Source organism: Oncorhynchus clarkii, chromosome 16 (genome assembly GCF_045791955.1).
Source record: "Oncorhynchus clarkii lewisi isolate Uvic-CL-2024 chromosome 16, UVic_Ocla_1.0, whole genome shotgun sequence".
NCBI classification, from domain to species: domain Eukaryota; kingdom Metazoa; phylum Chordata; class Actinopteri; order Salmoniformes; family Salmonidae; genus Oncorhynchus; species Oncorhynchus clarkii.
In genome coordinates this window covers 60,861,864-60,880,621 of record NC_092162.1, presented here as the reverse complement: position 1 = coordinate 60,880,621, position 18,758 = coordinate 60,861,864, and the positions used below count along the sequence as shown (strand labels likewise).

Genomic DNA, 18,758 nt, shown 5'->3' with positions numbered 1-18,758 from the left:
GAGAGTGAGAAGGAAAGGGTGAGAGAGAAGGAACGTGTGAGAGAGAGAAGGAATGTGTGAGAGAGAAGGAAAGGGTGAGAGAGAGAAGGAAAGGGTGAGAGAGAGAAGGAAAGGGTGAGAGAGAGAAGGAAAGGGTGAGAGAGAGAAGGAAAGGGTGAGAGAGAGAAGGAACGTGTGAGAGAGAGAAGGAACGTGTGAGAGAGAAGGAACGTGTGAGAGAGAAGTAAAGGGTGAGAGAGAGAAGGAAAGGGTGAGAGAGAGAAGGAAAGGGTGGGAGAGAGAAGGAAAGGGTGGGAGAGAGAAGGAAAGGGTGGGAGAGAGAAGGAAAGGGTGAGAGTGAGAAGGAAAGGGTGAGAGAGAGAAGGAAAGGGTGAGAGAGAGAAGGAAAGGGTGAGAGAGAAGGAAAGGGTGAGAGAGAAGGAAAGGGTGAGAGAGAGAAGGAAAGGGTGAGAGAGAAGGAAAGGGCGGGAGAGAGAAGGAAAGGGTGAGAGAGAAGGAAAGGGTGGGAGAGAGAAGGAAAGGGTGAGAGTGAGAAGGAAAGGGTGAGAGAGAGAAGGAAAGGGTGAGAGAGAGAAGGAAAGGGTGAGAGAGAGAAGGAAAGGGTGAGAGAGAGAAGGAAAGGATGAGAGAGAGAAGGAAAGGGTGAGAGTGAGAAGGAAAGGGTGAGAGAGAGACGGAAAGGGTGAGAGAGAGAAGGAAAGGGTGCGAGAGAGAAGGAAAGGGTGAGAGTGAGAAGGAAAGGGTGAGAGAGAGAAGGAAAGGATGAGAGCGAGAAGGAAAGGGTGAGAGAGAGAAGGAAAGGGTGAGAGTGAGAAGGAAAGGGTGAGAGAGAGAAGGAACGTGTGAGAGAGAGAAGGAACGTGTGAGAGAGAAGGAACGTGTGAGAGAGAAGGAAAGGGTGAGAGAGAGAAGGAAAGGGTGAGAGAGAGAAGGAAAGGGTGAGAGAGAGAAGGAAAGGGTGAGAGTGAGAAGGAAAGGGTGAGAGAGAGAAGGAACGTGTGAGAGAGAGAAGGAACGTGTGAGAGAGAAGGATTGTGTGAGAGAGAAGGAAAGGGTGAGAGAGAGAAGGAAAGGGTGAGAGAGAGAAGGAAAGGGTGAGAGAGAGAAGGAAAGGGTGGGAGAGAGAAGGAAAGGGTGGGAGAGAGAAGGAAAGGGTGGGAGAGAGAAGGAAAGGGTGAGAGTGAGAAGGAAAGGGTGAGAGAGAGAAGGAAAGGGTGAGAGAGAGAAGGAAAGGGTGAGAGAGAAGGAAAGGGTGAGAGAGAGAAGGAAAGGGTGAGAGAGAGAAGGAACGTGTGAGAGAGAAGGAAAGGGTGAGAGAGAGAAGGAAAGGGTGAGAGAGAGAAGGAAAGGGTGAGAGAGAGAAGGAAAGGGTGAGAGTGAGAAGGAAAGGGTGAGAGAGAGAAGGAACGTGTGAGAGAGAGAAGGAACGTGTGAGAGAGAGAAGGAACGTGTGAGAGAGAAGGAAAGGGTGAGAGAGAGAAGGAAAGGGTGAGAGAGAGAAGGAAAGGGTGAGAGAGAGAAGGAAAGGGTGGGAGAGAGAAGGAAAGGGTGGGAGAGAGAAGGAAAGGGTGAGAGAGAGAAGGAAAGGGTGAGAGTGAGAAGGAAAGGATGAGAGAGAGAAGGAAAGGGTGAGAGAGAGAAGGAAAGGGTGAGAGTGAGAAGGAAAGGGTGAGAGAGAGAAGGAAAGGATGAGAGAGAGAAGGAAAGGGTGAGAGAGAGAAGGAAAGGGTGAGAGTGAGAAGGAAAGGGTGAGAGAGAAGGAACGTGTGAGAGAGAGAAGGAATGTGTGAGAGAGAAGGAATGTGTGAGAGAGAAGGAAAGGGTGAGAGAGAGAAGGAAAGGGTGAGAGAGAGAAGGAAAGCGTGAGAGAGAGAAGGAAAGGGTGAGAGAGAGAAGGAAAGGGTGACAGAGAGAAGGAAAGGGTGAGAGTGAGAAGGAAAGGGTGAGAGAAAGAAGGAACGTGTGAGAGAGAGAAGGAACGTGTGAGAGAGAAGTAAAGGGTGAGAGAGAGAAGGAAAGGGTGAGAGAGAGAAGGAAAGGGTGGGAGAGAGAAGGAAAGGGTGGGAGAGAGAAGGAAAGGGTGAGAGTGAGAAGGAAAGGGTGAGAGAGAGAAGGAACGTGTGAGAGAGAGAAGGAACGTGTGAGAGAGAGAAGGAAAGGGCGAGAGAGAGAAGGAAAGGGTGAGAGAGAGAAGGAAAGGGTGAGATAGAGAAGGAAAGGGTGAGAGAGAGAAGGAAAGGGTGAGAGAGAGAAGGAAAGGGTGAGAGTGAGAAGGAAAGGGTGAGAGAGAGAAGGAAAGGATGAGAGAGAGAAGGAAAGGGTGAGAGAGAGAAGGAAAGGGTGAGAGTGAGAAGGAAAGGGTGAGAGAGAGAAGGAAAGGATGAGAGAGAGAAGGAAAGGGTGAGAGAGAGAAGGAAAGGGTGAGAGTGAGAAGGAAAGGGTGAGAGAGAAGGAACGTGTGAGAGAGAGAAGGAATGTGTGAGAGAGAAGGAATGTGTGAGAGAGAAGGAAAGGGTGAGAGAGAGAAGGAAAGGGTGAGAGAGAGAAGGAAAGGGTGAGAGAGAGAAGGAAAGGGTGAGAGTGAGAAGGAAAGGGTGAGAGAAAGAAGGAACGTGTGAGAGAGAGAAGGAACGTGTGAGAGAGAAGGAACGTGTGAGAGAGAAGTAAAGGGTGAGAGAGAGAAGGAAAGGGTGAGAGAGAGAAGGAAAGGGTGGGAGAGAGAAGGAAAGGGTGGGAGAGAGAAGGAAAGGGTGTGAGAGAGAAGGAAAGGGTGAGAGTGAGAAGGAAAGGGTGAGAGAGAGAAGGAAAGGGTGAGAGAGAGAAGGAAAGGGTGAGAGAGAAGGAAAGGGTGAGAGAGAAGGAAAGGGTGAGAGAGAGAAGGAAAGGGTGAGAGAGAAGGAAAGGGCGGGAGAGAGAAGGAAAGGGTGAGAGAGAAGGAAAGGGTGGGAGAGAGAAGGAAAGGGTGAGAGTGAGAAGGAAAGGGTGAGAGAGAGAAGGAAAGGGTGAGAGAGAGAAGGAAAGGGTGAGAGAGAGAAGGAAAGGGTGAGAGAGAGAAGGAAAGGGTGAGAGTGAGAAGGAAAGGGTGAGAGAGAGAAGGAAAGGATGAGAGAGAGAAGGAAAGGGTGCGAGAGAGAAGGAAAGGGTGAGAGTGAGAAGGAAAGGGTGAGAGAGAGAAGGAAAGGATGAGAGCGAGAAGGAAAGGGTGAGAGAGAGAAGGAAAGGGTGAGAGTGAGAAGGAAAGGGTGAGAGAGAGAAGGAACGTGTGAGAGAGAGAAGGAACGTGTGAGAGAGAAGGAACGTGTGAGAGAGAAGGAAAGGGTGAGAGAGAGAAGGAAAGGGTGAGAGAGAGAAGGAAAGGGTGAGAGAGAGAAGGAAAGGGTGAGAGTGAGAAGGAAAGGGTGAGAGAGAGAAGGAACGTGTGAGAGAGAGAAGGAACGTGTGAGAGAGAAGGAACGTGTGAGAGAGAAGGAAAGGGTGAGAGAGAGAAGGAAAGGGTGAGAGAGAGAAGGAAAGGGTGAGAGAGAGAAGGAAAGGGTGGGAGAGAGAAGGAAAGGGTGGGAGAGAGAAGGAAAGGGTGGGAGAGAGAAGGAAAGGGTGAGAGTGAGAAGGAAAGGGTGAGAGAGAGAAGGAAAGGGTGAGAGAGAGAAGGAAAGGGTGAGAGAGAAGGAAAGGGTGAGAGAGAGAAGGAAAGGGTGAGAGAGAGAAGGAACGTGTGAGAGAGAAGGAAAGGGTGAGAGAGAGAAGGAAAGGGTGAGAGAGAGAAGGAAAGGGTGAGAGAGAGAAGGAAAGGGTGAGAGTGAGAAGGAAAGGGTGAGAGAGAGAAGGAACGTGTGAGAGAGAGAAGGAACGTGTGAGAGAGAGAAGGAACGTGTGAGAGAGAAGTAAAGGGTGAGAGAGAGAAGGAAAGGGTGAGAGAGAGAAGGAAAGGGTGGGAGAGAGAAGGAAAGGGTGGGAGAGAGAAGGAAAGGGTGGGAGAGAGAAGGAAAGGGTGAGAGTGAGAAGGAAAGGGTGAGAGAGAGAAGGAAAGGGTGAGAGAGAGAAGGAAAGGGTGAGAGAGAAGGAAAGGGTGAGAGAGAAGGAAAGGGTGAGAGAGAGAAGGAAAGGGTGAGAGAGAAGGAAAGGGCGGGAGAGAGAAGGAAAGGGTGAGAGAGAAGGAAAGGGTGGGAGAGAGAAGGAAAGGGTGAGAGTGAGAAGGAAAGGGTGAGAGAGAGAAGGAAAGGGTGAGAGAGAGAAGGAAAGGGTGAGAGAGAGAAGGAAAGGGTGAGAGAGAGAAGGAAAGGATGAGAGAGAGAAGGAAAGGGTGAGAGTGAGAAGGAAAGGGTGAGAGAGAGAAGGAAAGGATGAGAGAGAGAAGGAAAGGGTGAGAGAGAGAAGGAAAGGGTGAGAGTGAGAAGGAAAGGGTGAGAGAGAGAAGGAAAGGATGAGAGCGAGAAGGAAAGGGTGAGAGAGAGAAGGAAAGGGTGAGAGTGAGAAGGAAAGGGTGAGAGAGAGAAGGAACGTGTGAGAGAGAGAAGGAACGTGTGAGAGAGAAGGAACGTGTGAGAGAGAAGGAAAGGGTGAGAGAGAAGGAAAGGGTGAGAGAGAGAAGGAAAGGGTGAGAGAGAGAAGGAAAGGGTGAGAGAGAGAAGGAAAGGGTGAGAGTGAGAAGGAAAGGGTGAGAGAGAGAAGGAACGTGTGAGAGAGAGAAGGAACGTGTGAGAGAGAAGGAATGTGTGAGAGAGAAGGAAAGGGTGAGAGAGAGAAGGAAAGGGTGAGAGAGAGAAGGAAAGGGTGAGAGAGAGAAGGAAAGGGTGGGAGAGAGAAGGAAAGGGTGGGAGAGAGAAGGAAAGGGTGGGAGAGAGAAGGAAAGGGTGAGAGTGAGAAGGAAAGGGTGAGAGAGAGAAGGAAAGGGTGAGAGAGAGAAGGAAAGGGTGAGAGAGAAGGAAAGGGTGAGAGAGAGAAGGAAAGGGTGAGAGAGAGAAGGAACGTGTGAGAGAGAAGGAAAGGGTGAGAGAGAGAAGGAAAGGGTGAGAGAGAGAAGGAAAGGGTGAGAGAGAGAAGGAAAGGGTGAGAGTGAGAAGGAAAGGGTGAGAGAGAGAAGGAACGTGTGAGAGAGAGAAGGAACGTGTGAGAGAGAGAAGGAACGTGTGAGAGAGAAGGAAAGGGTGAGAGAGAGAAGGAAAGGGTGAGAGAGAGAAGGAAAGGGTGAGAGAGAGAAGGAAAGGGTGGGAGAGAGAAGGAAAGGGTGTGAGAGAGAAGGAACGGGTGGGAGAGAGAAGGAAAGGGTGAGAGAGAGAAGGAAAGGATGAGAGAGAGAAGGAAAGGGTGAGAGAGAGAAGGAAAGGGTGAGAGTGAGAAGGAAAGGGTGAGAGAGAGAAGGAAAGGATGAGAGAGAGAAGGAAAGGGTGAGAGAGAGAAGGAAAGGGTGAGAGTGAGAAGGAAAGGGTGAGAGAGAGAAGGAAAGGGTGAGAGAGAGAAGGAAAGGGTGAGAGAGAGAAGGAAAGGGTGAGAGTGAGAAGGAAAGGGTGAGAGAGAGAAGGAACGCGTGAGAGAGAGAAGGAACGCGTGAGAGAGAAGGAACGTGTGAGAGAGAAGGAAAGGGTGAGAGAGAGAAGGAAAGGGTGAGAGAGAGAAGGAAAGGGTGAGAGTGAGAAGGAAAGGGTGAGAGAGAGAAGGAACGTGTGAGAGAGAGAAGGAACGTGTGAGAGAGAAGGAACGTGTGAGAGAGAAGGAAAGGGTGAGAGAGAGAAGGAAAGGGTGAGAGAGAGAAGGAAAGGGTGAGAGAGAGAAGGAAAGGGTGGGAGAGAGAAGGAAAGGGTGGGAGAGAGAAGGGAAGGGTGGGAGAGAGAAGGAAAGGGTGAGAGTGAGAAGGAAAGGGTGAGAGAGAGAAGGAAAGGGTGAGAGAGAGAAGGAAAGGGTGAGAGAGACGGAAAGGGTGAGAGAGAAGGGAAGGGTGAGAGAGAGAAGGAAAGGGTGAGAGAGAAGGAAAGGGCGGGAGAGAGAAGGAAAGGGTGAGAGAGAAGGAAAGGGTGGGAGAGAGAAGGAAAGGGTGGGAGAGAGAAGGAAAGGGTGAGAGTGAGAAGGAAAGGGTGAGAGAGAGAAGGAAAGGGTGAGAGAGAGAAGGAAAGGGTGAGAGAGAGAAGGAAAGGGTGAGAGTGAGAAGGAACGTGTGAGAGAGAGAAGGAACGTGTGAGAGAGAGAAGGAAAGGGTGGGAGAGAGAAGGAAAGTGTGGGAGAGAGAAGGAAAGGGTGAGAGAGAGAAGGAAAGGGTGGGAGAGAGAAGGAAAGGGTGAGAGAGAGAAGGAACATGTGAGAGAGAGAAGGAAAGGGTGAGAGAGAGAAGGAAAGGGTGAGAGAGAGAAGGAAAGGGTGAGAGAGAGAAGGAAAGGGTGGGAGAGAGAAGGAAAGGGTGGGAGAGAGAAGGAAAGGGTGGGAGAGAGAAGGAAAGGGTGGGAGAGAGAAGGAAAGGGTGAGAGAGAGAAGGAAAGGGTGAGAGAGAGAAGGAAAGGGTGAGAGAGAGAAGGAAAGGGTGAGAGAGAGAAGGAAAGGGTGAGAGAGAGAAGGAAAGGGTGAACAAAGTGTATAAAAGAAAGAGACTGTAAGGAATTGATGTCTAGTGGGGAGAGAGAGAGATCAAGTGAGAGGACAACTTTTGGGGCCAGCTGTTACACACACACACACACACACACACACACACACACACACACACACACACACACACACTACTGTAGGAAATACACAAACACACACTCTGTAGGACAAACACACACACACACACACACTACTGTAGGAAATACACACACACACACACATACAGACACACACACACTACTGTAGGAAATACACACACACACACACACACACACACACACACACACACACACACACACACACACACACACCACAGCAACACAGAGAGGAACCATTTCTTGTCCCTCTCACACAAAGGAGCCTTTGTGTCAGACACACAGACAGTTCACTCCCAACCACAGCAAAGATCAGATCTACAACAAAATGCATGTCAACATACATACAGTACATAGTCATATGTAGATCTTCTGTTTATACAGGACAGTCAGTCATTCCAGCCCATGACTGTTATATGCATAATGAGGGTCTGTGTGTGTGTGCGTGTGTGTGTGTGTGTAGTACTCAGGGGAAGTGGTAGCAGGCGGGCGTAGCTAGGCGAACACAGAGGTTATTTGAGATCATTAGGCAGCTGGCAATTCTCCTGGGGCCTGACTCGTATTTTGTCCTACACCCCTATTCTCTCCTCTCTTCTCCTCCCCTCTGCTCCTCTCTTCTCCCCTCTCTTGTCCTCCCCTCTGCTCCTCTCTTGTCCTCCTCTCTTCTCCTCCCCTCTACTCCTCTCTTCTCCCCTCTCTTGTCCTCCTCTCTGATCCTCTCGTATCCTCTCTTCTCCTCCCCTCTGCTCCTCTCTTCTCCCCTCTCTTCTCCTCCCCTCTGCTCCTCTCTTCTCCTCCCCTCTGCTCCTCTCTTCTCCCCTCTCTTCTCCTCCACTCTGCTCCTCTTTTCTCCCCTCTCTTGTCCTCCTTTCTTCTCCTCTCTTCTCTTCTCCTCCCCTCTGATCCTCTCTTCTCCTCCCCTCTGCTCCTCTCTTCTCCCCTCTCTTGTCCTCCTCTCTGATCCTCTCTTCTCCTCCCCTCTGCTCCTCTCTTCTCCCCTCTCTTCTCCTCCCCTCTGCTCCTCTCTTCTCCCCTCTCTTGTCCTCCTCTCTGATCCTCTCTGATCCTCTCTTCTCCTCCCCTCTGCTCCTCTCTTCTCCCCTCTCTTGTCCTCCCCTCTTCTCCTCTCTTTTCCTCCCCTCTGCTCCTCTCTTCTCCCCTCTCTTCTCCTCCCCTCTGCTCCTCTCTTCTCCCCTCTCTTGTCCTCCTCTCTTCTCCCCTCTCTTCTCCCCTCTCTTGTCCTCCTCTCTTCTCCTCTCTTCTCCTCCCCTCTGCTCCTCTCTTCTCCCCTCTCTTGTCCTCCCCTCTGCTCCTCTCTTCTACCCTCTCTTGTCCTCCTCTCTGATCCTCTCTGCTCCTCTCTTCTCCTCCCCTCTGCTCCTCTCTTCTCCCCTCTCTTCTCCTCCCCTCTGCTCCTCTCTTCTCCCCTCTCTTGTCCTCCTCTCTTCTCCTCTCTTCTCCCCTCTCTTCTCCCCTCTCTTGTCCTACTCTCTTCTCCTCCCCTCTGCTCCTCTCTTCTCCCCTCTCTTGTCCTCCTCTCTGATCATACCTTCCCTTTGCTCTTGTCCATTCTTCTCTCATCTCCTTTTTTCTCTCTATCCAGTGAGGTTGAACAATGTGCAGCTGGGAGGGTGGTGTGTGCACGAGTGAGTGCTTGTGTTTGTGTGTATGTGTTTGCCAGTCTCATGTGGGTGATGGGGATTCACAGAGAAATTAGGCATTGTTTTGACAAAGTTATTGAGTGTATGTATGTGTGTGTGTGTGTGTGTGTGTGTGTGTGTGTGTGTGTGTGTGTGTGTGTGTGTGTGTGTGTGTGTGTGTGTGTGTGTGTGTGTGTGTGTGTGTGTGTGTGTGTGTGTGTGTGTGTGTGTGTGTGTGTGTGTGTGTTTTAGCTCTATCTTTCTATTTATACTTACATGTGTTCTTGTGTCCGTGTTTAGTTTCACCGGGAAAGAGGCTGGATGCTGGTAGTAGCTAAGACAAGTGGGTCTTATTTCCATAGCAACGGGAACATATCTTACCCATGAGCGAAATTCATTAATTATGCCTCTTTTTATAAGAGACCTTTATTTTCCAAGACAGGAATTAAAATTCACGCTCAATTTCCTCTCAGCTCAAGAACTGCACCGTCTGACTGAATCACCTCTCCTGCTGCAAGGGAGACATCTAATAGGCCAATGTTCCTGAGGAATATTAACACAACCCTTTACACTTAATCTGAGTTGTGTGTGCATCCGTTTGTTGGGAGGGGTGTGTGTGTGTGTGTGTGTGTGTGTGTGTGTGTGTGTGTGTGTGTGTGTACAATAGGTTAGACAGCCATCATTGAGAGAGCTGTTTATGCCAGAAGAATATCTTCATTTTCCCTGTATCATTGCCATGGAAGAGTACATGTAATCCATCTACCTTTTCTCATGTTTACTGAGAGTGATTGAGGGCTGATCAAAATCTCTGCCCTAACAGGTGTTTCGGTATGAATAGTAATGACTCTTACACTTCTGTAATTCTTTCAGGCAGACATAGGCCCTGATCTAGATGGGAGTTCTCTGTTAATAGAACAATCAAGGCCTGTATATTTGTCTCAGGACTGATAAAACAGTGGACGTTGAAAGGTGACTAAGATGTATTTGTTGGGATCTTTAGAATGGGACTAGCCTGGGACATTTGTTGGGATCTTTAGAATGGGACTAGCCTGGGACATTTGTTGGGATCTTTAGAATGGGACTAGCCTGGGACATTTGTTGGGATCTTTAGAATGGGACTAGCCTGGGACATTTGTTGGGATCTTTAGAATGGGACTAGCCTGGGACATTTGTTGGGATCTTTAAAATGGGACTAGCCTGGAACATTTGTTGGGATCTTTAGAATGGGACTAGCCTGGGACATTTGTTGGGATCTTTAGAATGGGACTAGCCTCGGACATTTGTTGGGATCTTTAGCATGGGACTAGCCTGGGACATTTGTTGGGATCTTTAAAATGGGACTAGCCTGGGACATTTGTTGGGATCTTTAGAATGGGACTAGCCTGGGACATTTGTTGGGATCTTTAGAATGGGACTAGCCTGGGACATTTGTTGGGATCTTTAGAATGGGACTAGCCTGGGACATTTGTTGGGATCTTTAGAATGGGACTAGCCTGGGACATTTGTTGGGATCTTTAGAATGGGACTAGCCTGGGACATTTGTTGGGATCTTTAGAATGGGACTAGCCTGGGACATTTGTTGGGATCTTTAGAATGGGACTAGCCTGGGACATTTGTTGGGATCTTTAGAATGGGACTAGCCTGGGACATTTGTTGGGATCTTTAGAATGGGACTAGCCAGGGACATTTGTTGGGATCTTTAGAATGGGACTAGCCTGGGACATTTGTTGGGATCTTTAGAATGGGACTGGCCTGGGACATTTGTTGGGATCTTTAGAATGGGACTAGCCTGGGACATTTGTTGGGATCTTTAGAATGGGACTGGCCTGGGACATTTGTTGGGATCTTTAGAATGGGACTAGCCTGGGACATTTGTTGGGATCTTTAGAATGGGACTGGCCTGGGACATTTGTTGGGATCTTTAGAATGGGACTAACCTGGGACATTTGTTGGGATCTTTAGAATGGGACTAGCCTGGGACATTTGTTGGGATCTTTAGAATGGGACTAGCCTGGGACATTTGTTGGGATCTTTAGAATGGGACTAGCCTGGGACATTTGTTGGGATCTTTAGAATGGGACTAGCCTGGGACATTTGTTGGGATCTTTAGAATGGGACTAGCCTGGGACATTTGTTGGGATCTTTAGAATGGGACTAGCCTGGGACATTTGTTGGGATCTTTAGAATGGGACTAGCCTGGGACATTTGTTGGGATCTTTAGAATGGGACTAGCCTGGGACATTTGTTGGGATCTTTAGAATGGGACTAGCCTGGGACATTTGTTGGGATCTTTAGAATGGGACTAGCCTGGGACATTTGTTGGGATCTTTAGAATGGGACTAGCCTGGGACATTTGTTGGGATCTTTAGAATGGGACTAGCCTGGGACATTTGTTGGGATCTTTAGAATGGGACTAGCCTGGGACATTTGTTGGGATCTTTAGAATGGGACTAGCCTGGGACATTTGTTGGGATCTTTAGAATGGGACTAGCCTGGGACATTTGTTGGGATCTTTAAAATGGGACTAGCCTGGAACATTTGTTGGGATCTTTAGAATGGGACTAGCCTGGGACATTTGTTGGGATCTTTAGAATGGGACTAGCCTGGGACATTTGTTGGGATCTTTAGCATGGGACTAGCCTGGGACATTTGTTGGGATCTTTAGAATGGGACTAGCCTGGGACATTTGTTGGGATCTTTAAAATGGGACTAGCCAGGGACATTTGTTGGGATCTTTAGAATGGGACTAGCCTGGGACATTTGTTGGGATCTTTAGAATGGGACTAGCCTGGGACATTTGTTGGGATCTTTAGAATGGGACTAGCCTGGGACATTTGTTGGGATCTTTAGAATGGGACTAGCCTGGGACATTTGTTGGGATCTTTAGAATGGGACTAGCCTGGGACATTTGTTGGGATCTTTAAAATGGGACTAGCCAGGGACATTTGTTGGGATCTTTAGAATGGGACTAGCCTGGGACATTTGTTGGGATCTTTAGAATGGGACTAGCCTGGGACATTTGTTGGGATCTTTAGAATGGGACTAGCCTGGGACATTTGTTGGGATCTTTAGAATGGGACTAGCCTGGGACATTTGTTGGGATCTTTAGAATGGGACTAGCCTGGGACATTTGTTGGGATCTTTAGAATGGGACTAGCCTGGGACATTTGTTGGGATCTTTAGAATGGGACTAGCCTGGGACATTTGTTGGGATCTTTAGAATGGGACTAGCCTGGGACATTTGTTGGGATCTTTAGAATGGGACTAGCCTGGGACATTTGTTGGGATCTTTAAAATGGGACTAGCCTCGGACATTTGTTGGGATCTTTAGAATGGGACTAGCCTGGGACATTTGTTGGGATCTTTAGAATGGGACTAGCCTGGGACATTTGTTGGGATCTTTAGAATGGGACTAGCCTGGGACATTTGTTGGGATCTTTAAAATGGGACTAGCCTGGGACATTTGTTGGGATCTTTAGAATGGGACTAGCCTGGGACATTTGTTGGGATCTTTAGAATGGGACTAGCCTGGGACATTTGTTGGGATCTTTAGAATGGGACTAGCCTGGGACATTTGTTGGGATCTTTAGAATGGGACTAGCCTGGGACATTTGTTGGGATCTTTAGAATGGGACTAGCCTGGGACATTTGTTGGGATCTTTAGAATGGGACTAGCCTGGGACATTTGTTGGGATCTTTAGAATGGGACTAGCCTGGGACATTTGTTGGGATCTTTAGAATGGGACTAGCCTGGGACATTTGTTGGGATCTTTAGAATGGGACTAGCCTGGGACATTTGTTGGGATCTTTAAAATGGGACTAGCCTGTGACATTTGTTGGGATCTTTAGAATGGGACTAGCCTGGGACATTTGTTGGGATCTTTAGAATGGGACTAGCCTGGGACATTTGTTGGGATCTTTAGAATGGGACTAGCCTGGGACAGTTGTTGGGATCTTTAGAATGGGACTAGCCTGGGACATTTGTTGGGATCTTTAGAATGGGACTAGCCTCGGACATTTGTTGGGATCTTTAGAATGGGACTAGCCTGGGACATTTGTTGGGATCTTTAGAATGGGACTAGCCTGGGACATTTGTTGGGATCTTTAGAATGGGACTAGCCTGGGACATTTGTTGGGATCTTTAGAATGGGACTAGCCTGGGACATTTGTTGGGATCTTTAGAATGGGACTAGCCTGGGACATTTGTTGGGATCTTTAGAATGGGACTAGCCTGGGACATTTGTTGGGATCTTTAGAATGGGACTAGCCTGGGACATTTGTTGGGATCTTTAGAATGGGACTAGCCTGGGACATTTGTTGGGATCTTTAGAATGGGACTAGCCTGGGACATTTGTTGGGATCTTTAGAATGGGACTAGCCTGGGACATTTGTTGGGATCTTTAGAATGGGACTAGCCTGGGACATTTGTTGGGATCTTTAGAATGGGACTAGCCTGGGACATTTGTTGGGATCTTTAGAATGGGACTAGCCTGGGACATTTGTTGGGATCTTTAGAATGGGACTAGCCTGGGACATTTGTTGGGATCTTTAGAATGGGACTAGCCTGGGACATTTGTTGGGATCTTTAGAATGGGACTGGCCTGGGACATTTGTTGGGATCTTTAGAATGGGACTAGCCTGGGACATTTGTTGGGATCTTTAGAATGGGACTAGCCTGGGACATTTGTTGGGATCTTTAAAATGGGACTAGCCTGGGACATTTGTTGGAGGAACAAAGTCTTCCCTTCTCCCTCTCTTCCTTTTCCTCTACATCCTCCCCTCAATCTCTTTTCCCACCCTGCCTTTCTTCACCCCCTCTGTCCTCCATCACACTTTCCTCACCCCCTCTATCCTCCATCACACTTTCCTCACCCCCTCTATCCTCATCACACTTTCCTCACCCCCTCTACCCTCCATCACACTTTCCTCACCCCTCTATCCTCCATCACACTTTCCTCACCCCCTCTATCCTCCATCACACTTTCCTCACCCCCTCTACCCTCCATCACACTTTCCTCACCCCCTCTATCCTCCATCACACTTTCCTCACCCCCTCTATCCTCCATCACACTTTCCTCACCCCCTCTATCCTACATCACACTTTCCTCACCCCCTCTATCCTACATCACACTTTCCTCACCCCCTCTATCCTCCATCACACTTTCCTCACCCCCTCTACCCTCCATCACACTTTCCTCACCCCCTCTATCCTCCATCACACTTTCCTCACCCCCTCTACCCTCCATCACACGTTCCTCACCCCCTCTATCCTCCATCACACTTTCCTCACCCCTCTATCCTCCATCACACTTTCCTCACCCCCTCTATCCTCCATCACACTTTCCTCCTATGAATGGTGGAGTATCAGTTGGAGGTCACTGTTTAGGTCTCCCCCTTCACCTCTGACCCCCCCTCCCCTCTCCTCAAACTGTAGTGTAATGGAGTGGAGGGGAAGGATGGAGAGGGGGTGGAGGACAATAGGAATTGAGAGGTAGAGAAAGAGAGAGAGTGTGGAGTCGTGGGGGTGGGAAAAGAGAGATAAGGTGGTGTAAGTTGTATATGTAGAGAGGGAGCTAGGGGAGGGAGAGAGAGAGAGGGGGGGGGGGAGAGAGAGAGAGAGGGTGGGTGAGAGAGAGGGGAGTGAGAGGGAGAGAGTGATAGAAGAAAGAGAGAGGGAGAGGGCAATAGAAGAAAGAGAGAGGGAGAGAGAGGGAGAGAGCGATAGAAGAAAGAGAGAGGGAGAGAGCAATAAAAGAAAGAGAGAGGGAGAGAGAGAGGGAGAGAGCGATAGAAGAAAGAGAGAGGGAGAGAGCGATAGAAGAAAGAGAGAGGGAGAGAGCGATAGAAGAAAGAGAGAGGGAGAGAGCGATAGAAGATAGAGAGCGGGAGAGAGCGATAGACGAAAGAGAGATGGAGAGAGTGATAGAAGAAAGAGAGAGGGAGAGAGCGATAGAAGAAAGAGAGAGGGAGAGAGTGATAGACGAAAGAGAGATGGAGAGAGAGTCCTCTGTGTGCTGTGTCAGAGGCTTTGGTGATTTATAGGTGATTTATTTGGATCAGCAAATGGCCTTTACATACTTATGCTGATGCACGCAGGCACGGACATGCACATGCACACACACACACACACACACACACACACACACACACACACACACTAAACAGCCTTTAACCCGCTGCCACAGCTGTGCCTACACTGGTTTTTAATATATCTTGAGGTGTGACTATTGCTCAGTTGCTGAGCAGGTATAATCCAAGCCAGTGAAGATTCATCTTTGTCCTTGTGACCAAGACTATCAACTGTTTTTATCTATGCTTAGTTCCACAGTAAAAATATTGACATTTGTTTGCACTTGAATGTGTTCCAAATGTGTTTTATTCTCCTGTCTGCCTGAGTTGGAAGGGAGCTGTGTGTGTTGTGAATTGAACCAGTGAAACAGGTCACAGTAATCCCAACTGTTCCCCTTTCCCAACTCTCCTCCACCACTCTCTTTCTCTCTTGCAGGTCCTCCTTGTAGTGAAAGAGGGGAGGGGAAGAAGAAGGGGCGTCCCAGAGCTGAAGTACAGGATATGAGGAGTATTCCTGTCAGTATCTATTATCCCCCTACTCCTCCCTACTCCCTCCCTACTCCCCCTACTCCTCCCTACTCCCCTACTCCCTCCCTACTCCCTCCCTACTCCCTCCCTACACCCTCCCTACTCCTCCCTACTCCCCCTACTCCTCCCTACTCCCTCCCTACTCCTCCCTACTCATCCCTACTCATCCCTACTCCTCCCTACTCCCCTACTCCCTCCCTACTCCCTCCCTACTCATCCATACTCCTCCCTACTCCCTCCCTACTCCCTCCCTACTCCCTCCTACTCCCTCCTACTCCCCCCCCCTACTCCCTCCCTACTCCCTCCTACTCCCTCCTACTCCCTCCTACTCCCCCCCCTACTCCCTCCCTACTCCCTCCTACTCCCTCCCTACTCCTCCCTACTCCCTCCCTACACCCTCCCTACTCCTCCCTACTCCCTCCCTACTCCCCCTACTCCTCCCTACACCCTCCCTACTCCTCCCTACTCCCTCCCTACTCCCCCTACTCCTCCCTACTCCCCTACTCCCTCCCTACTCCCTCCCTACACCCTCCCTACTCCCCCTACTCCCTCCCTACTCCCTCCATACTCCTCCCTACTCCCCCCTACTCCCTCCTACTCCCCCCCCCTACTCCCTCCTACTCCCCCCCCCTACTCCATCCCTACTCCCTCCTACTCCCCCCCTACTCCCTCCCTACTCCCTCCCTACTCCCTCCTACTCCCCCCCTACTCCCCCCCTACTCCCTCCTACTCCCCCCCCTACTCCCTCCTACTCCCCCCCCTACTCCCTCCTACTCCCCCCCCTACTCCCTCCCTACTCCCTCCTACTCCCCCCCTACTCCCTCCCTACTCCCTCCCTACTCCCTCCTACTCCCTCCTACTCCCCCCCCTACTCCCTCCCTACTCCCTCCCTGCTCCCTCCTACTCCCCCTCTACTCCTCCCTACTCCCCTACTCCCTCCATACTCCTCCCTACTCCCCCCTACTCCCTCCTACTCCCCCCCCTGCTCCCTCCCTACTCCCTCCCTACTCCCTCCTACTCCCCCCCCTGCTCCCTCCTACTCCCCCCCTGCTCCCTCCCTACTCCCTCCCTACTCCCTCCTACTCCCCCCCTTGCTCCCTCCTACTCCCCCCCTGCTCCCTCCCTACACCCCCCCTACTCCCTCCTACTCCCCCCCCCTGCTCCCTCCTACTCCCCCCCCTGCTCCCTCCCTACTCCCTCCCTACTCCCTCCTACTTCCCCCCCCTGCTCCCTCCTACTCCCCACCTGCTCCCTCCCTACTCCCTCCCTACTCCCTCCTACTCCCCCCCTGCTCCCTCCTACTCCCCCCCCCTGCTCCCTCCCTACTCCCTCCCTACTCCCTCCTACTCCCCCCCCTGCTCCCCCCTACTCCCCCCCTGCTCCCTCCTACTCCCCCCCCTGCTCCCTCCCTACTCCCTCCTACTCTCCTCCCTACTTCCTCCCTAGTCCTCCCTACTTCCTCACTACCCCTCCCTACTCCCTCCATACTCCTCCCTACTCCCTCCTACTCCCTCCTACTCCCCCTCCTACTCCCTCCTACTCCCTCCCTACTCCTCCCTACTCCCTCCCTACTCATCCCTACTCCCTCCCTACTCCCCCCCTACTCCCTCCTACTCCCCCCTACTCCCTCCATACTCCCCCCCCTACTCCCTCCTACTCCCCCCCCTACTCCCTCCTACTCCCTCCTACTCCCCCCCTACTCCCTCCCCTACTCCCTCCTACTCCCTCCCTACTCCCTCCTACTCCCCCCCCTACACCCTCCCTACTCCTCCCTACTCCCTCCCTACTCCCTCCATACTCCTCCCTACTCCCCCCACCCCTCTCTACTCCCTCCCTACTCATCCCTACTCCCTCCCTACTCCCCCCCTACTCCCTCCATACTCCTCCCTACTCCCCCCTACTCCCTCCTACTCCCCCCCTACTCCCTCCTACTCCCCCCCTACTCCCCCCCTGCTCCCTCCTACCCCCCCCCCCTACTCCCTCCTACTCCCTCCTACTCACCCCCCTACTCCCTCCTACTCCCCCCCTGCTCCCTCCCTGCTCCCTCCTACTCCCTCCCTACTCCCCCCCTACTCCCCTCCCTACTCCCTCCTACTCCCCCCCTACTCCCTCCCTACTCTCCCTCCTACTCCCTCCTACTCTCCTCCCTACTCCCTCCTACTCCCCCCCTACTCCCCCCCTGCTCCCTCCTACTCCCTCCTACTCTCCTCCCTACTCCCTCCTACTCCCCCCCTACTCCCCTCCTACTCCCCCCCTACTCCCCTCCCTACTCCCTCCTACTCCCCCCCTACTCCCCCCCTGCTCCCTCCCTACTCCCCCCCCTACTCCCTCCTACTCCCTCCTACTCTCCTCCCTACTCCCTCCTACTCCCCCCCTACTCCCCCCCTGCTCCCTCCCTACTCCCCCCCTACTCCCTCCTACTCCCCTCCCTACTCCCTCCTACTCGCCCCCTGCTCCCTCCTACTCCCTCCCTACTTCCTCCCTACTCCCCCCCTACTCCTCCCTACTCCCTCCCTGCTCCCTCCTACTCCCTCCCTACTTCCTCCCTACTCCCCCCCTACTCCCCCCCTACTCCTCCCTACTCCCTCCCTACTCCCCCCCTACTCCTCCCTTCTCCCTCCCTACTCCCTCCCTACTCCCCCCCTACTCCTCCCTACTCCCTCCCTACTCCTCCCTACTCCACTCTACTCCATCCCTACTCCACTCTACTCCCTCCCTACTCCCCCCCTACTCCCCCTACTCCCTCCCTATTCCCCCCTACTCCCTCCCTACACCCTCCCTACTCCCTCCATACACCCCCCCTACTCCGCCCTACTCCCCCTTACTCCCTCCCTACTCCCCCCTTACTCCCTCCCTACTCCCCCTTCTCCTCTCTACTCCCTCCCTACTCCCTCCCTACTCCTCCCTACTCCCCCCTACTTCCTCCCTACCCCTCCCTACTCCCCCCTACTCCCTCCCTACTCCTCCCTACTTCCTCCCTACTCCCCCGTTCTTCCTCCCTACTCCCTCCCTACTCCCCCCTACTCTCTCCCTACTCCTCCCTACTCCCCCCTACTTCCTCCCTACTCCCCCCTACTTCCTCCCTACTCCCTCCCTACTCCCCCCTACTCCCTCCCTACACCCCCCTACTCCCCCCTTCTCCCTCCCTACTCCCCCCTACTCCTCCCTACACCCTCCCTAATCCCTCCCTACTCTCCCCTACTCCCTCCCTCCCCCTCCCTAGTCCCCCCCTACTTCCTCCTTACCCCTCCCTACTCCCCCCTACACCCCCCCTACTCCCTCCCTACACCCTCCCTACTCCCCCTACCCCCCCTTACTCCCTCCCTACTCCCTCCTTACTCCCTCCCTACTCCCCCTACTCCTCTCTACTCCCTCCCTACTCCTCCCTACTCCCCCTACTCCCTCCCTACTCCTCCCTACTTCCTCACTACCCCTCCCTACTCCCCCCTTACTCCCTCCCTACTCCCCCTACTCCCTCCCTACTCCCCCTACACCCTCCCTACTCCCCCCTTACTCCCTCCCTACTCCCCCTACTCCCTCCCTTCTCCCCCTTACTCCCTCCCTACTCCCCCTACCCCCCCACCCCTCTCTACTCCCTCCCTACTCCTCCCTACTCCTCCCTACTTCCTCACTACCCCTCCCTACTCCCTCCCTACTCCCCCCTTACTCCCTCCCTACTCCCCCTACTCCCTCCCTTCTCCCCCTTACTCCCTCCCTACTCCCCCTACCCCCCCACCCATCTCTACTCCCTCCCTACTCCCCCTACCCCCCCTTACTCCCTCCCTACTCCCTCCTTACTCCCTCCCTACTCCCCCTACTCCTCTCTACTCCCTCCCTACTCCTCCCTACTCCCCCT

General features: G+C 52.1%; 1 protein-coding gene across 2 annotated transcripts in view; it reads left to right on the top strand.

The window, feature by feature from the left end:
- The window catches only part of LOC139368863 (zinc finger protein 512B), a 69,629-nt gene that overhangs the window by 26,812 nt on the left and 24,059 nt on the right, over positions 1 to 18,758 (top strand). For both annotated transcript variants that reach the window (XM_071108302.1, XM_071108303.1), the window contains exon 4: positions 14,811 to 14,890. In XM_071108302.1, the coding sequence (XP_070964403.1) occupies positions 14,811 to 14,890 (80 nt within the window). The remainder of the gene's footprint in view (positions 1 to 14,810; positions 14,891 to 18,758) is intronic.